General features: G+C 45.2%; 1 protein-coding gene across 1 annotated transcript; it reads right to left on the reverse strand.

Annotated features, from left to right (window-relative positions):
• Positions 1–8,731: 8,731 nt before the first annotated feature.
• BSX (brain specific homeobox) lies at positions 8,732–14,258 on the reverse strand. The gene is made up of 3 exons (XM_083878106.1): positions 11,562–14,258; positions 9,703–9,899; positions 8,732–8,974 (listed from the first exon to the last, which is right to left on the reverse strand). The coding sequence occupies exons 1-3, from the start codon at positions 11,833–11,835 to the stop codon at positions 8,765–8,767; spliced, it is 681 nt and encodes a 226-aa protein (XP_083734232.1). The 5' UTR covers positions 11,836–14,258; the 3' UTR covers positions 8,732–8,764.
• Between the last annotated feature and the right edge of the window lie 6,643 nt (positions 14,259–20,901).

Consider the following 20,901-nt stretch of genomic DNA (forward strand, 5'->3'; position numbering starts at 1 on the left):
TTTATTTGGTCACTATTTTTATGAGAGGCTCCCTATTTCTTTTATGGGGAAGAATGATCCCAATTCTCCCTTCCTCATGGAGAAAGGACCTGGACCTTTAAACCCCCCTGAGGTGCAGGGACCTGCCCTGCACTGCTGGATTAACCCCTTGGACTCTCTGGAAATTCAGGACATTTTGGGGAATATTGAGAAATATTAAGAATATTTTGGGAAGCCTCAGTGGCAGAACCATTATCCAATATGGTAACATGGCTCAGGCTGCAGGGGAATGATTTCCATGACCTTTTAGTCACTCACAGCCTCCAATTCCAGCTTTTGGAGCAGAACCTTCCTCTTCCTCAGCCTCTTTCCCCTCTCCTTTGGGCTCTGCCAGGCTGGGAAATGGTTCCATGCTCTATTTCTCTACTTTTTATTTTTCAAACCAAACCATAACACTTTGGAGCATTTCTGCTCCAACTTGTTGTTCCTGCTCCAAAGTGATAATCCCCCCCTTAATCCAAACCTCAAGTGCCTGTTTTAATGAAACCTTCAGATGAATATCAAAGAGCTATTTACTCGTATCTAATATTTTAATTAGATTATATTCTCAATTTAACCCATTAAACCCCCTTTGATGAGCTCCATGTTCAGTGTTTAGCCCCAGATGCTGGAGGTAATGAATATTGGACCTTTGATTTAATGAGAACTTCTGCCTTTCCTGCCTGACTCCCTTTGTATCCCCATTTTTTTTTTTGCTTTTCTGGCCTATAGAATTCAGTTAATTGAAGAAGTCTCTTATCACCACACATTAAGGAAGCGAAATTAGCATCCCTTTTCTGATGAGAAAATGCAAGCAGACGTTTTCTCTTTGATCTGAGGGCTGGGTTGAAGTAGGGAACAGTCCCCCTGAAAATGAGCTGATGGCTGCATTATTCGGCTGCCATGCAGATGTGTCCGTGTGCTGCAAAATGCTTAATGTCTTAATTGATCACCTTCCTCCCTCCTGGCATCCTCCTGCCAGGAGTTAGGGGAGAAGTGTCTTCATTTGGGGTCTTTTTTTAATAAAACAATGAATTTTTAATGAAATATTTAAATCCTAAACTTGTGCGACACTTGGATATGGTGCTGCATCTGAAGGAGCACATTATTATTATTATTATTATTATTACTATTATTATTATTATCACTTTTTTATATAAGCAATGATCATCTCACAAACCATTTAGAAATTCTGTTTGTCCTCCTGGCATCCTCCTGCCAGGAGTTAGGGGAGAAACCTCGTCGTTTGGGGTATTTTTTTTAATAAAACAGTGAATTTTTAATGAAATATTTAAATACTAAATTTGTGCGATACTTGGATGTGATGCCGCATGTGAAAGAGCATATTTTTATATATTTATATTTTTATATATATTTTAAATATATATTTTTATATTTTAATATTTTATATATTTTATATATTTATTATTATTATTATTTTAATAACTTTTAAAAATATATATAAGCAATGATCATCTCACAAACCATTTAGAACTTCTGTTTGTCCTGGTGGCATCCTCCTCCCAGGAATTAGGGGAGAAAATGTCTTCATTTGGGGTCTTTTTAAAAATAAAAGAGTGAATTTTTGGGAAATATTTAAATGCTAAACTTGTGTGAAACTTGGATATGATACTGCATGTGGAAGAGCATATTTTTATATTTTTATATATTTTATATGTTTTATATATTTAATATATTTTTATATATTTTATTATTATTTTAATAACTTTTTTTAATATATATAAACAATGGTCATGTCACAAGCCATTTAGAAATTCTGTTTGTCCTGGTGACATCCCCCTCTCAAAAATTAGGGGAGAAACGTCTTCATTTGGGTTTGTTTTTTTTTTTAATAAAACTAAATTTTTAGGAAATATTTAAATGCCGAACCTGTGTGAAACTTGGATATGATGCTGCATCTGGAAGAGCATATTTTTTTACATTTTTATTATTATTTAAATAACCTTTTTTAATATATATAAACAATGATCATCTCACAAACCATTTAGAAATTCTGTTTGTCCTGGTGGCATCCCTCTCACAAAAATTAGGGGAGAAACGTCTTCATTTGGGGTTTTTTTTTAAATAAAACGATGAATTTTTAGGGAATATTGAAATACTAAACCTGTGCAACACTTGGATATGATGCTGCATCTGGAGAGGCACTTTTATATTTATATATTTATATATAAATATATTTATTATTATTTTAATTACCACTTTTTTTTTATAAACAATTTTCATCTCACAAACCATCATTCCTCAATATTGGAGGTTGCAGCTGAGAATCACCTTCAGTGGGCAAAGACTTTGTGCCAGTTTTACCTAAAAAATGTTGCTGTAATAAAATCCTCATTGTGTTTCCTCCAAAAATAGTCAAAGTTGGCTTCCCAGCACCTCACAAAAGGCACGAGCAGGCTGCTGACACCCTCAAAAACATTAATTTTATCAGTTAAAAACATGAAATAAAGCAGAATTTCACAGCCATCATTCCAGCTCTAAAATAAAAAAGATGAGGATTGAAACCAGGTGAGGTTTTGCCCAACTCCTGCAATCCCTGGATGCTCCACTGTCACTAGAGGACACGGAATGAAGGACACACACAGTTCAGGGCAAGAAAAGAGAGAAAGTTTATTTGGGACCTCGATTTATATGGATTCTGGACGAGGATCAGGGATTGGAGGATGAGTTGCCACCTCTCCAAACACACTGGTCAAACTAAAAGCCCATCAGTTGTCCCTCCTCAAGAGAGGAGTGATGGACACAGAGAACAGTTTACATTCCATCACTTTTGTCTATCTGAAATCTGTGAGAAGCTCCACTAGAAAAATTCAAACATCAGGAGTCTGGACAAGATCAGAGTGACAGAGCCAGGACACAACCCAGACACCTGAGTGTGTGACCTCCTGCCAGGGACCCAACCCTCTCCTCCCGCCCAAGCCTGGCTGTTCTCCTGACTCTGTTTTACACCACAAGGACACAGACTCTGAGATTCAGGAGGCTGAAAATGACTCCTTTATTTCTGGGATGTGTCTCCCTTTTATCCCATTTCACACAGACCAATTGGATTGGTGACACAAAGACAAACCTCTTCACTCCCATTGGTCAGAGCAGAGGGACAGCAAGGAGAAGTCCCTCCTGGGGAAAGGAATGAATAACAAAGGGACAGCTACAAAAACATTTCTCCTGTTTACAGAAAATTCCCTGGGAAAGGAATTTCAGAAAACCAAAACACCTCAGGCACAAAACCAGGGCTACATTTTCCATGTGAGAAAAAGCAGGGATGTGGAGAGAGGAGCAGCTCTGGTGTGAGGAGGAGCTGCAGACACAGAACCCGGTGATGGGGAAGGGCAGGGAGCTGCAGCGGGACATCCTGGTGGGCCAGAATTGGTGCTGAGCCCAAATCCTGGAGCCAAAGGAGCAGAACGAGAGGACACGGCCTCAGGCTGTGCCAAGGGAAATATAGGTTGGATATTAGGAAGAAGATTTTCATGGAAAGGATGATAAAGTCCTGGGATGGTCTGACCAGGGAGGTGGTGGAGTCCCCATCCCTGGGTGTGTTTAAGGACAGACTGGATGTGGCACTCGGGGCCAGGGTTTAGTTGAGGTGTCAGGGATGGGTTGGACTCGATGATCTTGGAGGTCTCTTCCCCAACCTGGGGATTCTGGGATTCTGGGATCTCCAGCTTGGCACAATCCCAGGGGAGCTGCAGGTGATGCTCTGTAGCCTGGTTTTGTGCCTGAGGTGTTTTGGTTTTCTGAAATTCTTTTCCCAGGGAATTTTCTGTAAACAGGAGAAATGTTTTTGTAGCTGTACCTTTGTTCTTCATTCCTTTCCCCAGGAGGGACTTCTCCTTGCTGTCCCTCTGCTCTGACCAATGGGAGTGAAGAGGTTTGTCTTTGTGTCACCAATCCAATTGGTCTGTGTGAAATGGGATAAAAGGGAGACACAGCCCAGAAATAAAGGAGTCATTTTCAGCCTCCTGAATCTCAGAGTCTGTGTCGTTGTGGTGTCAAACAGAGTCAGCTCTCAGAGCCTGGTTCATGCCCTGGGGGCTCTGCGGGGTTTGTCCTGCAGCCCCAGCCAGGCCAGCAGGATGCAGCACAGCAGAGAATCCCCAGAGAGTCTGGGGCAGCTCCTGGGGTGGGTTCAGGAGCAGCTGAAATGTGGGGGCAGCTCCTCTTCACTCCTGCCATCACAAATCTGGGTCATAAAACCTTAAAAACAGCTCCTTCCTTGAAAAATATGCACCGTCAGAGGTGGAAAAGCCACCTGTGGGATCAGGATCTCACACTGACACCGCCCTGCCCTGCCAAGTGTCAGTGCTGGGAGCAGCTGAACCCAGCCCTGCAGTGCCACCAGTGACTCATCCGAGCTCTGGGAACAAGATCAATCCAAGAAATGAGAAATCTAGAGACAACATGAGTCCAAGAAACAAGAAATCTAAAAAGAAGATAAATCCAATAAACAGGAGCTCTAGAAATAAGATGAATGCAAGAAACAAGAAATCTAAAAATAAGATGAATCCAAGAAACAAATAACCTAAAAATAAGATAAATCCAAGAAACGAGAGCTCTAGAAACAGGATAAATAGTAAAAAAAAAAAAAAAAAAAAAAAAAAAAAAAAAAAAAAAAAAAAAAAAAAAAAAAAGAAGAAATCTAGAGACAAGATGAATCCAGTAAACAAGAGCTCTAGAAACAAGATGAATCCAAGCAATGAGAGCTCTAGAAACAAGATCAATCCAGGGAACAAGAATTCTAGAAACAAGATGAATCCAAGAAACAAGAAACCTAAAAAGAAGATTAATCCAAGAAACAGAGTTCTAGGAACAAGATGAATCCAAGCAATGAGAAATCCATAAACAGGATAAATCCAAGAAATGAGAAGTCTAGAAACAAGATAAATCCAAGAAACAAGAAATCTAGAAAGAAGATGAATCCAAGAAACAAGAAATCTAAAAAGATGAATCCAAGGAACAAGAAATCTAGAAACAAGATGAATCCAAGCAATGAGAAATCCATAAACAGGAGAAATCCAAGAAACAAGAACTCTAGAAACAGGATGATCCAAAAACCAAGAAATCTAGAAACAAGGTCAATCCAGGAAAAAAGAACTCTAGAAACAAGATGAACCCAAGAGACAAGAAATCTAAAAAGATTAATCCAAGAAACAAGAGCTCTAGAAAAAAGATGAATGCAAGAAACAAGAACTCTAGAAACAAGGTAAATTAAAGAAATTAGAAATCTAGAAACAGGATAAATCCAAGAAACAAGAAATGCAAAACAGGAGAAATCCAAGAAATGAGAAATCTAGAAACAAGATGAATCCAAGAAACAAGAAATCTAGAAACAAGATGAATCCAAGAAATGAGAAATCCATAAACAGGATAAAACCAAGATCAAATTCAGCCACGTTTTAAGCCAAGCCCATCCAAGCAGGAGTTTGCAGGGGACGAAGGTGATGCTGTTTGTTGTTTTGAGGAGAAGGGAGGAAAATCTCCTCAGCTTTGGCTCCCACCCTCAAGAGCTTCACTTCAGTGATAAAAATGCCCTGAGCCCTGCAGTCAGCAGAGAGGAATGAGGAGAGGAACCACAGAAAGAATTTCACATCGTGCCCAGGGCATTGCTGGGCTTGGCCATGGGGTGTTTACACCTTCCCCACAGCACTGACCCTCCCTGTGTGTGGAACAGCAAGAAATTCAGATTATTTGCTCTATAACTGCCCTTACAGCCCAGATCTGATCTGATTTTATGGAGCTCTGGCCATAGAATGAAATAATTGGGGTTGGAAGTGCTTGGAATCCAGAAAAGTTCAAAATGTTTAAGGCAGCACATTAAGGGAAATGCTCCAAATCAAAGCAGAAAGTAAAGGTGCATGGCAGGATTTTATAGATTTTATCATTATTATTATTTTCTATAATGAAAACAACAACAACAAAAAAAGCATTAACCACTTGGGTCTTAAATTAATCACCAGAACACAATTTCACTTCAGAAAAATTCACTGAATGATTCTGATGAAAATCAATCTGCTTGAAAAAAAAACAACAAAACAGGAAATCCACCGACATTTCCTGTGTCCTGCCATTATTTCCTGCAAGTCACTTCCACTCCAGCATTCCCCAAATGAAAACTTTAAATATTAAAAAAAAAAAAGAGAGAGAAAGAGCAGCTCTAAATCTCTCCCTCACCCTTGAGCTTTTGGGGAAGAGCAGGAAAAAATCAGCTGCTGTCAGGGATTGAGGGAAGATCCACAAATAAAACCTCATTTTATTTATTCCAGGTAAAAAAATCTCTGATAAAAACAAAATAAAAACCTGCTCAGCTCTTCCTTTTCCCCAGGACTGTCTCCATTCTCCAATAACCCGTTCCCAAAATGTTGCCCAGACTCTGGGAATGACATTTTTCCATCTCACAGGGGATTTCTCTGGGAGCTTTTCCTTCATCTCTCTCATTTTCTGGGATGTTTTTTTGCACCAAACTTTGTGGGATGAGCAGATTCCCCAAATCTTCCTGTTCCTTGCAAAGCCCCATGGAGGGCAATGGAGAGGGGACATATTCAAAATATTCAAAATATTCAAAATATTCAAAATTGGTCACCAAGGAATCGGGTTTTAATCTGATTTGGAGCTTTAATTGTCACCCCAAGGTGCCCAAAACCGCCCAGGGGTGAAGAAGGTTCTGGGGTTTGTTTTATTGATCGGCAGAAATAATTCTGGAAAGGAGTCCCTGGAGTGGCAGGGGAGGTTTGAGGGTTCTTTGAGTCATATTTTGGTTTTTTCTCACAGATCTGGCAGCTCAGAGCCATCCCCAACCCTGGGAATGGCAGCGACAAACGCGCTCGAAAAAATAAAATAAAATAAAATAAAATAAAATAAAATAAAATAAATCATCCCATAAATATCATGTGGAGCTTTTTTTCTGATGTTATTTTTAATAATTCCCAAAGAAACACACGCTGGGGGAAGATGCCAATAATCCCAGCTCCAAATACCCGGGGGGTGACACAGGAAAAATGTGAAAATTCCATTTTTTTCTCCCAGAATTTGGGAAAAAGGGAGAACCCCGAGCTGGGAGCGGCATCTCCAGCCGGGGCTGCTTCAATCCTCACCCAGATTTTAGACACAAAGTGATCTCTTTGCCTTCTGAATCCTGATTTTTAAAGGTGAGTGGTGTTTTGTTAGTGGAAATTATTGTGCTGAAAGGATTTATTAGAGAAAAGCAGCTTTTTCCTGGATTTTAGATGGATATTGGGGGTTTTTCCTCTAAACACACAGTGCGTGATCTTTATTTTAGATGTAAAAAAAAAACAGAAAGGGGAAAAAATAAAAAAAAAAAAAAAGGAAGCAAACACACACATTTCAATCATCTCTATTTTATATATTAAACAAGAAAATTAAACATTTTCCCCTCACAAAACCCAAAACGCCCTGAAAGTGCTGAGAACGCCGGACAAACCGAATAAAATTCCTGATAAAAAAAACCCAAAAAAATAAAATAAAAAAGGAAATAAATGAAATAACCTAAGGAAACACGGCCACGGCTGCAGGGAATAAATATCTGAACCAGCACAGGCTTTTCCCAGGGAAATTCCCATCCCAACATCTCCTCCTGAGCCTCCATTTCCCAGGCAGCAGCTCAGCCCAAAACAAATAAAAAATAAACTCTAAAAAATCTGGATTTCCCTGGAAATGAAGAAAATTTCCCTGGAAATGAAGCGGATTTTTCCCGGTGGGGAGGGAAAGGAAAAGAGAGCGCGGGGAGAAGGGAGGGGACACAAAAACCAAAGGGGAGCCCGAGGAAAAGGGAATTTTCTCCGGGAAAAAAGGGAATTTTCTCCGGGAAAAAAAGGGAATTGTCTGGGAAAAAAGGGAATTCTCCGGGAAAAAAGGGAATTCTCCGGGAAAAAAAGGGAATTCTCCGGGAAAAAAGGAATTTTTCTCCGGGGAAAAAAAAGGGAATTCTCCGGGGAAAAAGGGAATTCTCCGGGGAAAAAGGAATTTTTCTCCGGGGAAAAAAAAGGGAATTCTCCGGGGAAAAAGGGAATTCTCCGGGGAAAAAGGGAATTCTCCGGGAGAAAAAGGGAATTCTCTGGGAAAAAAGGGAATTCTCTGGGAAAAAAAAGGGAATTCTCCGGGAATAAAAGGGAATTCTCCGGGGAAAAAGGAATTTTTCTCCGGGAAAAAAGGGAATTTTCTCCGGGATCCACCGGAGCAGGGATGAGGCTCCCGACCCTTCTCCGAGCTGTAGAAAATCCCTTTTTTTTTTTTGCTGCCTGATCCGTGATCGAGTTATCGGTGACGCTCCCCCTTCCCTTCCCCAGAGCGAATGGAATAAACCCCATTTATTATTATTATTATTATTATTATTATTATTATTATTATTGTTTTGTTTTTACCTTACCTGTTTCTTCAGCCGGTTTTTTCTCAGGATTATTTTATTTCTATCAGTCTCGGCATCTCTGCCCGAGCTCCCGCAGCGGGGATGGAGATGGAGAGCGGCGGGATTTGGGATTCAGGGAATAAAGGATGGAATTGGCCCTTCCTGCCGCTCCCAGGAACCACAACACGCTGCCACCAGGAGACATTTATTTGACACCCGAGGAGAAAAGTCCGACACTTGCGAGGGAAGGGGAAACCCGGCTCTTTTTGAGCCCCGAATTTCAGAGCCTTGGGGTGATGCTGGGGGGGCATCTCCACCTTCTCCTTGTCCCCCTGCAGAGCCGGCAGAGCCCCCAGGGCTGTCCTAGAGGCGGTGGGGACACAAATCCCCGTCCTCCAGGATGTCCACCTCGTCCTCGGGCTCGGGCAGGGCGAAGGGGGCGGCCGGGGCCGGGCGGGGCTCGGGGGGCTCGGGGGGCTCGGGGGAGCTCCGCTCCTCCGCCTTCGGCTCCTCCTGCGTCTTCCGCAGCTGCTTTTTGTGCTTCATGCGGCGGTTCTGGAACCAGGTTTTCACCTGGGGATGGGAGGGAAACAGGGAGAAAAAAAAAAAAAAAAAGGAAGGGGGGAAAAGTGATAAAAATTAAAGGGAGAAGGATGGTGGATGTGGGGAGAATGGGATATGGGGATGTGAATGGGATATGGGGGTCTGAATGGGATGTGGGGATGCTGAAGGGGATTCGGGGATGCTGGAAGTGGTCCAGGGGATGCTGGAAGTGGTCCCGGGGATGCTGGAAGTGGTCCAGGAGATGCTGAGTGGATGGGATGTCGGGATTCAGAGGGGATGCGGTGTGAAGGATGCTGGACGGGATGCGAGGATGCTGGAAGTGATCTGGAGGACCAGCTGAAAGGATGGGATGTGGGAATCTCCTCGGGCTGTGGGGATGCTAAACGGGATGTGAGGATGCTGAACATGCTGTGGGGATGCTGAATGGGCTGTGGGGATGCTGAATAGGATGTGAGGATTCTCCCCGGGCTGTGAGGATGCTGAATGGGATGTGGAGATACTGGATGGGATCTGAGGATTCTCCCCGGTCTGTGAGGATTCTCCCCGGGCTGTGAGGATTCTCCCCGGGCTGTGGGGATTCTCCCCGGGCTGTGGGGATTCTCCCCGGGCTGTGGGGATTCTCCCCGGGCTGTGAGGATTCTCCCCGGGCTGTGAGGATTCTCCCCGGGCTGTGAGGATTCTCCCCGGACAGGATGGAGGTCGGTGAGCTGCCCCAGCCCGATCCCCCGTGCCCGTACCTGTGTCTCGGACAGGCTGAGCGCCGTGGCCAGCTCCACCCGCTCGGGGGTGGACAGGTACCGCTGCATCTCAAACCTCTTCTCCAGCCCCGAGAGCTGCGAGTCGGAGAAGACGGTGCGGGCTTTGCGGCGGCGGCAATGCTTCCCCGGCAGCTCCGGGTGAGCGTGGGGCTGGAACAGCGCCGGCACCGGCACCCCTGGGGGCACAGGGACCGCTCAGGGGGGCAGGGACGGGCAAACAGCCCCAGAACGGCCAAACATCCCGGGAGAGTCCGGCAGGGAATGGCCAAAACACCCCCAGAATGGCCAAAACAGCCCCCAGGAGGGGCAGGGAATGGCCAAAACACCCCCAGAATGGCCAAACACCCCCAGGAGGGGCAGAGAATGGACAAACATCCCCGAGAGGGGCAGGGAATGGCCAAAGACCCCCAGAACGGCCAAACATCCCCGGGAGGGACAGGGAATGGCCAAACACCCCCCGGAGGGTCCGGCCGGTCCTGCCCTGCCCCGCCCCGGGATGTCTCTCTGCCCTCTTTTCATTTTTCGTTGTTTTTTCGTTTATTTCGTTTGGGAGGTTGGTTGGGTGGTCGGTTTGGGGTTTTTGCGGGTTCTGTTGGGTTGGAAATGGGGGGATTTTGGCCCCGGGGAGGGGAAGGAGCCCGGGCAGCGCTGCCACAGAGGGACCCCAGGATAGAGCGGAGCCTGGACCCTCCCGAGGGGAAACAACAACGAAACGGGGAATAAAAAACCCAGGAGAGCTCTGGGGAAGACCGGGAATGGGAGAAACGATCCCGCACGGACACACGGCTGGAAAACCTCGGGAATTTTCTCCTCGCACAGCCAGGAACGGGCCGGGGAACGGGCACAGCCCCGGGATGCGGGAAAACAGAGATACCGGTCCCTATCGCCTCTACCATCCCCAATCTACAGCTCAGAAACCCTGAATTAATATTCATTGGGATAAACTATCGGAAAAAATTATTTATTGGAATAAATCACCCCCAATCTGCTGTTAAAGCGAGGAGGAACTTCTACAAAAACCCCCTTGGAGCACCAAAAAAAAAAAAAAAAAAAAAAAGAAAAAAAGAAAAAAAAAAAAAAAAAAAAAAAAAAAAGAAAAAATCAAAGGCAAAGAGTGGGGAAACTCTGGATGGAGATTTGAGGGTCACCAGCTCAGTGACTGCCCCGGGGCGAGTTGTCCAGCCCCAGGGCGAGTTGTCCAGCCCCTGGGCGAGTTGTTCAGCCCCAGGGCGAGTTGTTCAGCCCCTGGGCGAGTTGTCCAGCCCCAGGGCGAGTTGTCCAGCCCCTGGGCGAGTTGTCCAGCCCCTGGGCGAGTTGTCCAGCCCCTGGGCGAGTTGTTCAACCCCAGGGCGAGTTGTTCAACCCCTGGGCGAGTTGTTCAACCCCTGGGCGAGTTATTCAGCCCCAGGGCGAGTTGTTCAGCCCCAGGGCGAGTTGTTCAGCCCCAGGGCGAGTTGTCCAGCCCCAGGGCGAGTTGTTCAGCCCCAGGGCGAGTTGTTCAGCCCCTGGGCGAGTTGTCCAGCCCCTGGGCGAGTTGTTCAACCCCAGGGCGAGTTGTCCAGCCCCTGGGCGAGTTGTTCAACCCCTGGGCGAGTTGTTCAACCCCTGGGCGAGTTATTCAGCCCCAGGGCGAGTTGTCCAGCCCCTGGGCGAGTTGTTCAGCTCCAGGACTTGCAGCTCAGCCCCAGGACTTGCAGCTCAGCCCCAGGACTTGCAGCTCAGCCCCAGGGCGATTTGTTTAGCCCCAGGGCAGGTCCAGCCCCAGGATGATGCTGAGAGATGTGGAGACACCCCAGACCGGTTTTTTCCCCTCCAATCCCCGCCCAGGCCGCACTTACCGGAGGCGGTGAGGAAATAGGGCTGGTGATGATGATGATGGTGGTGATGCTCCGGTTTGTGCAGCGGGTGCGGGCCCAGCAGCCCCGGCGGGGCCAGCAGGGGGTAGCCGTAGTCCAGCAGCGGCACTCGGGAGCCCAGCGGGGCCGGGAAGGGCTCGGGGGGCACGTCCCGCACGGCTTTGGGCTTGTGCACAAGGATGTCCTCGATGAAGAAGGACGTGGGCCGGCCCGCGGGGGACACGGGGTGAACCGGGGAGGTGAAGTTGATGTTCATCGCGGCTCGGAGCCCCTCGGAGTGTGCGGTGGAGAGAGGGGGCGGCCGGCTGAGAAATTAAAATAAATTTAAAAAAAAAAAATTAAAAAAAAAAAAAAAATTTAACACGCTGTCAAAATAAACGAAATTGAATAAACGAAAATAAAATTTAAAAAAAATAATATTTTTAAATAATTATTTTTATTTTCAGGTGACCCCCCCAGGCTGCGCGGAGCCGGCACAGCCCAGGCAGGAGCGCGGCAGGGCCGGGGGCTCTGCCCGGCCCATTTGAGGCGCCCCGGGCACGGGCCCGGCTGGGCCAATGGCAGCGGGGGGGGCCGGGCCTGCCGGGCCAGGAACTGCCCGGCCCGAGGAGGGGCCGGACCCGCTCCGCTCACACAGCCGCGACAGGGGAGTTCGCCCAAATGATGGAGGGAAAAAAAAAATCTTCTTTTTTATTATCTTTAAAAATAAATAAATAAATAGAAATAAAAATAAAAATAAAATTAAAAATTAAAAATTAAAAATAATAAAAATAAATATAAAAATATAAAAATAGATATAAATATAAATAAAAATAAAAATAAAAATTAAAAAATAAAAATAATAAAAATAATAAAAATAATAAAAATAAATATAAAAATATAAGAATAGATATAAATATAAATAAATATAAATAAAAATAAAATATAAAATAAAAGTAAAAATAAAAGTAAAAAATAAAAGTAAAAATAAAAATAAAAGTGAAAGTAAAAATAAAAAAATAGAAATAGAAATAAAAATTTAAAAATAAAAATAATAAAAATAAATATAAAAATATAAAAATAGATATAAATATAAATGAATATAAATATAAATAAAAAATAAAATAAAAGTAAAAATAAAAGTAAAAAATAAAAGTAAAAATAAAAATAAAAATAAAAATAAAAATAAAAAAATAAAAATAAAATAAGAAATAAAAACAAAAATAAAAATAAAAGTAAAAATAAAAATAGAAATAAAAATAGAAATAAAAATAAAAATAAAAGTAAAAATAAAAGTAAAAGTAAAAGTAAAAATAAAAATAGAAATAAAAAAATAAAAATAGAAATAAAAATAGAAATAAAAGTAAAAATAAAAATAAAAGTAAAAGTAAAAATAAAAATAGAAATAAAAAATAAAAATAGAAATAAAAAATAAAATAAAAGTAAAAATAAAAGTAAAAATAAAAATAAAAATAAAAGTAAAAATAATTAAAAATTTAAATAATAAAAAGAAAAATAATAAAATTTAAAAATAAAAATAATTAAAAAAATAAATAAAAAAAATAAATTAAAAAATAAAAATAAAAATAAAAATAAAAAAAATAAAAAATATAAAGGAAGAAAAAAGAGAGAGAAAAAAAGAAAAAGGAAGAAAAAAGAGAGAGAAAATATGAAAAAGAAAGGAAAAAATGGGAAAAGGAGGGAAAAAGAAAAAAGAAAAAAGGGGGGAAAAGGGAAAAAGAAAAAAAGACAAAAAAGGAAGAAAAAAGAGAGAGAAAAAAAGAAAAAGAAAGAAAACAAATGGGAAAAAGGGGGAAAATTTAAAAAATGGTAAAAAGAAAAAAGAGGGGGGGAAAAGGAGAAAAAAAGAATATATATATATATATATATATAAAAGAAAATAAAACGGGGGGAAAATGGAAAAAAAAAAAGGAAAAAAAAAGCATAAAACTCGGGTGAAAATAAACAAATAAACCAGCGGTTGTTTCCCACCTGTCCCCGCTCCCGCCGCTTCTCCCTTCCCTCTCCCCTCTCACCCACCGCGGTTTTGTTCCCATGTTCCCATCCCTTCCCCGCTCTCTTGCGCCAACACTTTTTTTCCTTTTTTTTTTTTTTTTTTTTTTTTTTTTTTTTGGGTCTTTCCTCTGTTTGTCTTTATTTTCCCCTCCCCTTTGCTCACCCCTCTAATCTGCACCATTCATTTCCCCGGAGTCAATTTGCTCCAATGAGGGTGATCCGCCACATCATAGCCCGGATAATTCCGCCTCGCATCTCGCCAAATTGCTCTAATTATTGATGTTAAACTCGGCGAAATTAAAAGAAGGCGCTTTCTCCTTCATCTCCCCTATTTTTTTTTATTTTTTTATTTTTTTTTTTTAAGCTCTAATTTGTTGAAATCGAGTTGTCATCACAATTCCAATCACTGGCGTTAATAGTAAAAGTGTTCTAATAGAGGCAGAATTCGCACAACCCATGCTATTAGATAATTAAGAAAGATGTTAGAAAGACAAGTGCTAATCCTTGGGCTGAGCGGCTCCATCTGAGCCGGCAGGTAGAGACAAATTAATTACCCCAATCAATTAGTCCGAAAAGTGCAGTTCTCGGGGAAGGGCGAGCCATGCCTTCCATATGGATGAGCTGGTAAATGAGGAATGGATGGGGAGGAATAGGGGATTGAATGGGTGAGAGCCTTGGGGGTGTCCGGCCTGGGACAGGGGGGTCCTTCAGGGGCTCCTAAAATTGGGGAGGGGATGGTGGGAGAGGACCCTGAACCACCAGGACACCCCAAGGGAGGGGTTTCAGAGCCACACCCACACTTTGTTTTGTGCTGCACGGGTGGTGCTCACGCACCTCAGCAGCCTGTGTTAAATAGATATGTGTTAAATAGATATTAAATACATATTAAATATATATTAAATATATATATATAAAATATATATTAAATGTGTGTACGTTTCGAGGTTTATTTTATGTGTTAGATTTGTGTTTATGTGTTATGTTCTTATGTGTAATATGTGTTTTTTAAGTCTTTTTAATATATATGTGTGTTTGTGCACACAGGTCCTTGTCTGCAGAGTGAGGATGAGGAATCCTGAAACAGGAGGAGCCTCCCAGAACTGGGGGGAAAATGGGAAAAACTCCCTCTCCTCTCCTCTCCTCTCCTCTCCTCTCCTCTCCTCTCCTCTCCTCTCCTCTCCTCTCCTCTCCTCTCCTCTCCTCTCCTCTCCTCTCCTCTCCTCTCCTCTCCTCTCCTCTCCTCTCCTCTCCTCTCCTCTCCTCTCCTCTCCTCTCCTCTCCTCTCCTCTCCTCTCCTCTCCTCTCCTCTCCTCTCCTCTCCTCTCCTCTCCTCTCCTCTCCTCTCCTCTCCTCTCCTCTCCTCTCCTCTCCTCTCCTCTCCTCTCCTCTCCTCTCCTCTCCTCTCCTCTCCTCTCCTCTCCTCTCCTCTCCTCTCCTCTCCTCTCCTCTCCTCTCCTCTCCTCTCCTCTCCTCTCCTCTCCTCTCCTCTCCTCTCCTCTCCTCTCCTCTCCTCTCCTCTCCTCTCCTCTCCTCTCCTCTCCTCTCCTCTCCCTCTCCTCTCCTCTCCTCTCCTCTCCTCTCCTCTCCTCTCCTCTCCTCTCCTCTCCTCTCCTCTCCTCTCCTCTCCTCTCCTCTCCTCTCCTCTCCTCTCCTCTCCTCTCCTCTCCTCTCCTCTCCTCTCCTCTCCTCTCCTCTCCTCTCCTCTCCTCTCCTCTCCTCTCCTCTCCTCTCCTCTCCTCTCCTCTCCTCTCCTCTCCTCTCCTCTCCTCTCCTCTCCTCTCCTCTCCTCTCCTCTCCTCTCCTCTCCTCTCCTCTCCTCTCCTCTCCTCTCCTCTCCTCTCCTCTCCTCTCCTCTCCTCTCCTCTCCTCTCCTCTCCTCTCCTCTCCTCTCCTCTCCTCTCCTCTCCTCTCCTCTCCTCTCCTCTCCTCTCCTCTCCTCTCCTCTCCTCTCCTCTCCTCTCCTCTCCCTCCCCTCCCCTCCCCTCCCCTCCCCCTCCCCTCCCCTCCCCTCCCCTCCCCTCCCCTCCCCTCCCTCCCTCCCCTCCCCTCCCCTCCCCTCCCTCCCCTCCCCTCCCCTCCCCTCCCCTCCCCTCCCCTCCCCTCCCCTCCCCTCCCCTCCCCTCCCCTCCCCTCCCCTCCCCTCCCCTCCCCTCCCCTCCCCTCCCCTCTTCTCCAGGAAAATAAATATATAAACACATAGCTAAATCAATAAATATCTATATAAAATATTAAACATATAAACACAACAATTCTGTCTCAGTGGCCCCTCCTGACATGACCATGATGAGGTTTTGGGGTTGTTTTGGGGTTTTTTTTTGGCTGGAGGATTTGGAAATCCAACTCCCTGCACTGGAGCAAAGGAGTGGCTGAGTTCAGGCTGCCGGGAGGGGATGATGATGATGATGAGGATGATGATGATGGACAGTCTGTAAGCGGCTTGAGGGACCATCTCATCAGTGCCTGAGGATTCACCCGCACCCGGGGAGGGGAATTTGGGTGTTTAAAGCCGAGCTGAGAGATGAAATCTCCATCACTGCAGCCAGACCGGCTCAGAGCTGGGGGAGAACACGGACAGGGCTGGTTTGGGGGTTCCCCTCATTCAGGGCATGGGGAGATGAGGCAGAGCAGGAAAGGGGCTGGTCATTGGTGTTCATGGCACCAAAACTCGTCCCCAAATCACACAGTGGTGCTTCAGGCACGGCAGACTCTCCCTGCTGATGTTTTGGGGCCAGAGCAGAGGGGATAAATAAACCCAAACTGCGGAGAGGAGACAGGACAGCAAGGCCAGGCTCTGCCCTCCTCACATCCAGGGGATTTTACAGTATTTAACATTTCACATGGTTGTGTGACAGAAATGGGGTGCCAGGTGTGGCTTCACCCCAAAAGTCTTTTACCTGTTTTCCCCTATTTGTCCCTGTCTGCAGGTCCCTGGGGTGAGGGGCCCAGAGTGTGGGTTTCACCCCCAAACACGGCCAGGAGCAGCCCCTGGGTGCTGGATCAGCCTTTCCCAGACCAGGGACACACACAGAGGGGTCCCCACACACCCCAATGGAGAACAGACCCTGGGGAGGGGCCCCACAGCAGAAACTGCCCCAAAGATCAGCCCCTGCAGGAGTGAGGGAAAACCAGGGGGAGCAGGGTCAGGAACACGTTTGGGAACAGGACCAGGATCATGATCGGGAACAGGATCAGGAACAGGTTTGGGACCAGGATGGGGAACAGGATCAGGATCAGGTTTGAGATCAGGATTGGAATTGGGATCAGGAACAGGATCAGGATGAGAAACAGGATCAGGAACAAGATCAGGTTTGGAATTGGGATTGGGAACAGGAACAGGAACAGGATCAGGATCAGGATCAGGACCAGGACCAGGACCAGGTCAGAACAGGTTTGGGATGAGGACCAGGATCAGGTTTGGGACCAGGATCAGGTTTGGGATCAAGATCAGGACCAGGATCAGGTTTGGGACCAGGATCAGGTTTGGGATCAGGACCAAGATCAGGTTTGGGACCAGGATCAGGTTTGGGATGAGGATCAGGATCAGGTTTGGGATCAGGATCAGGTTTGGGATCAGGACCAGGATCAGGTTTGGGATGAGGATCAGATTTGGGATCAGGTTTGAGATCAGGACCAGGATCAGGTTTGAGATCAGAACCAGGATCAGATTTGGGATCAGGACCAGGAGAAGCTGCAGCTTGAGCTGTTTCCCTCACTGGGTGTTTCCCTCCCCATTTGGGAGGAACCAGAGGGAAGGACCAGAATTGTCCCTTTTCCCACCCCCCAAACACCTCAGGGCACTCTGTAAATCTCAGCCTGACACCCCAAACCCCTGATGACTTTTATCTAAGCCCATCCACACTGCTGTGGAGCTCGTCCCTTACTCCTTCAATAAAATAACAATTATTTTTACGGGCTCCAGGAGGTTTATAAACCTTCTGGAAATGAGGCACCCCCATTCCTGGGGTGCTCTGCTCAGACCCACACCAGCACACTTGGCATCACTTGAACATCTCACAGGGAGAATTTTTCCCAAGGAAACAGAGATGGATTTGACTTTAAAACCTGGGGGTCATCTCAGAGGTCAGCACGGCTGCCTTGATGCTGCAGCTTCATTCCAGCGTGCAGCATCAGGGATAAATTTGGTGTGGTTTAAAAATACAGGCACTTACCTCACCGTGCCTCTTGAGGAGGTGAGGCAGCTCAGGAGCCCGGCCTTTTCGTGCCTTTCAAGACCAATCCACTCCAAAAGGAAGGGTTAAATTAAAAACAGACAGCCTTGATAGGCTCCAAATGGGAGCCTGGCTGAGGCAGAGAGGGCTGAAGAGCCGGGGCTGAGTAGCCACACACGTAAGGCACAACAAGCTTTTGAGCACAAAGCTGGGCTTAATGGAGAATGTTCCTTGTGTGATGCTTCAGGCTCAGCCACTTCCCATTCCCGAGTGTCTGTGCTGCTGGGGAGAGGGAAAAACACTCCTGGATTGTTCCAGCCCCTCTCCCCAGCTCCATCCTCTGTGCCCTGGCCCAAATCTGCATTTTCCTGAATTTGCCTTGGCCCAAATCTGCCTTTTCCTGAATCTGCCTTTTCCTAAATCTACCTTGGCCCAAATCAGCCTTTTCCTGAATCTACCTTGGCCCAAATCTGCCTTTTCCTAAATCTGCCTTTTCTCCACAGGCTCAGGTTCCCCTGGCACCCTGTGGAACACCCAGGGGAGGGATGGACGTGTTGGTGCTGAAGGATTTTGTCAATTCTGCTCAGTGGGAGCCCCCAGAGCACCAGGCTGGGAATGTTCCTGGAATTTCAGCTTTGCCACAGAGAAACAGGAGCTGAACTCCCCTTGGGGCCCTTCCAGTTTGGGGTATTGGGTGATTCTGGGAATATTTATGCTGGAAAGCCTCTGCTCTGCCCTGGAAATGGCTCAGGGAGAGTTCGGAGGGTGGGTTTGGTGTTGTCTCAGGGCTCACAGAGGGGAAATGAAGCTCCAAAGAGGATTTTGCCTCCTCACTGGGGTTGGTTGTAGCCCTGGTTTGTGCCTGAGGTGTTTTGGTTTTCTGAAATTCCTTTCCCAGGGAATTTTCTGTAAACAGGAGAAATGTTTTTGTAGCTGTCCCTTTGTTATTCATTCCTTTCCCCAGGAGGGACTTCTCCTTGCTGTCCCTCTGCTCTGACCAATGGGAGTGAAGAGGTTTGTCTTTGTGTCACCAATCCAATTGGTCTGTGTGAAATGGGATAAAAGGGAGACACATCCCAGAAATAAAGGAGTCATTTTCAGCCTCCTGAATCCCAGAGTCTGTGTCTGTGGTGTAAAACAGAGTCAGTTGGTGACAGGGGAAGATCCATCCAAGAATTGCAGGAACCTTTGGGGATAGAAAGGGATAAAAATTGATAGTGTAACAAGACTCCAGGTTCCTCACAGCTCCCAAACTCTGCTATCCATGGGTGGTTCAGCAGTTCCGTTCCCAAACCCAGAATTTTATCTCTGCACTGAAAATTTGCGTCATTATCAGATAACCCTGAATGTTTTTTCAAGGCAGAGAATAACAGCAGTAACATTGACAGCTCTGATCGAAACACTTCCCTTGAAAGTGACACTAATTAATTGAGACCTTTTAAATTACCTGATAGTTGTTTTCAGCTTCAGCAGAGTGATCTGGACATTTCCAAAACCCAGCAAGATAAATCCTTTCCTTCCCTTCCCTTCCCTTCCCTTCCCTTCCCTTCCCTTCCCTTCCCTTCCCTTCCCTTCCCTTCCCTTCCCTCCCCTCCTCTTTCCTCTTTCCTCTTTCCTCTTTCTCTCCCTTTTTCTCTCTCTCTTTTTCTTTCCCTCTGTCCCTTTTTCCCCCTCTCTTGTGTCTCTTTTTCTTTCCTTTCCCTCTTTCTCTCTCTCCCCCTCTCTTTCCTTCTCCCTTCCCTTTCCTTTCTCTCCAGAACGACTCAGCAATCAGGAGGGAGGCTCAGAACTTTCCCTGGGACCTGCTCTCAATTCTCCTGCTCTTCATTTTCCTCCCTGTCAATCCCTCTCTGTGCCCGTCCCTGGGGCACTGCGGCTCCCTGGGGGCGCCCAGGGCTGATTATTTCACCCGGGGCCATCTGTACTTTGGGATCTGGGCTAATCCTCAGCTCTGGGAAAAATCCATCCCTGCTGCTGTGGTCCTGCTTTGTTGTGGCCTCCATCAGGTTAAAGCTCTGCTCTCCTTCCAGCTGTGGAACAACCACCGGCACAGCCCCACCTTTAATTCCCCCTTTTCCTGCACTGGTGGCTCAGTTTCCCTTGTTTCCCTGATTTTGGGGTGTGTGAACCAGGGACATCCTTGTGTTTAACCTCTGGGGTGGGATAATCCTCCTTTTTCCCTTTCTTGCCCATCCAACCTGTATTTTATTCCCATTGTTTTTCCTCCTGTTTTCTGGGGCTTCCCTCTCATTATTGGCCACACTCTGCAGCTCAGAGGAAAAACCTCTTGTGCCTTTCCCACCCAGGGAAAACCTCGGAATAAACCATCCCCAATCTGCAGTTATGATACCCCTGGAATAAATAATCCTCAACCTGGAGTTAAGAAACCCCTGGAATAAATAGTCCTCAATCTACAATTCAGAAACCCTTGGAATAAATAATTCCCAATCTGTAGTTAAGAAATCCTTGGAATAAATAATCTTTGATTTGCAGTTAAGAAACTCTTGGAATAAATAATCCTCAACCTGGAGTAATAAACCCTTGGAATAAACCACCCCCAAACTGCAGGTAAGAAACCCTTAGAATAAATAATCCCAAATCTGCAATTGATAAACCCTTGGAATAAATAATCCTCAACCTTCAGCTCAGAAACCCCTGGAAAAAAATCATCCCAAATCTGCAGTTAAAAAACCCTTGGAGTAAATAATTCCCAACCTGCAGTTAAGTGAGGAACAACTTCTACAAAACCCCCTGGAGCACAAAAACCTGCACCACACAAACACCTTTAACTGTTTTAGACTCCACTTTTTTGCTTTCTAGTTTAAAAAATGTCTTGTTCTGAAGCCTCAAATAATCCTCAACCCTGGAATAAATAATCCCCAATCTACAGTTAAGAAATCCTTGGAATGAATAAATAATCCCCAACCTGGAGTTAAGAAACCCTTGAGATAAATAATTCCCAATCTGCAGTTAAGAAGTCCTTGGAATAAATAATCCTCAACCTGGAGTAAGAAACCTTGAAATAAATAATCCCAAATCTGCAGGTAAAAAACCCTTGGAATAAATAATCCCCAACCTGCAGTTATGAAACTCCTGGAAAAAATAATCCTCAATTTGCAGTTAAGAAACCCTTGGAATAAATAATCCCCAACCTGCAG

This window comes from Zosterops lateralis (assembly GCF_965231275.1).
Source record: "Zosterops lateralis genome assembly, chromosome: 25".
NCBI classification, from domain to species: Eukaryota; Metazoa; Chordata; class Aves; order Passeriformes; family Zosteropidae; genus Zosterops; species Zosterops lateralis.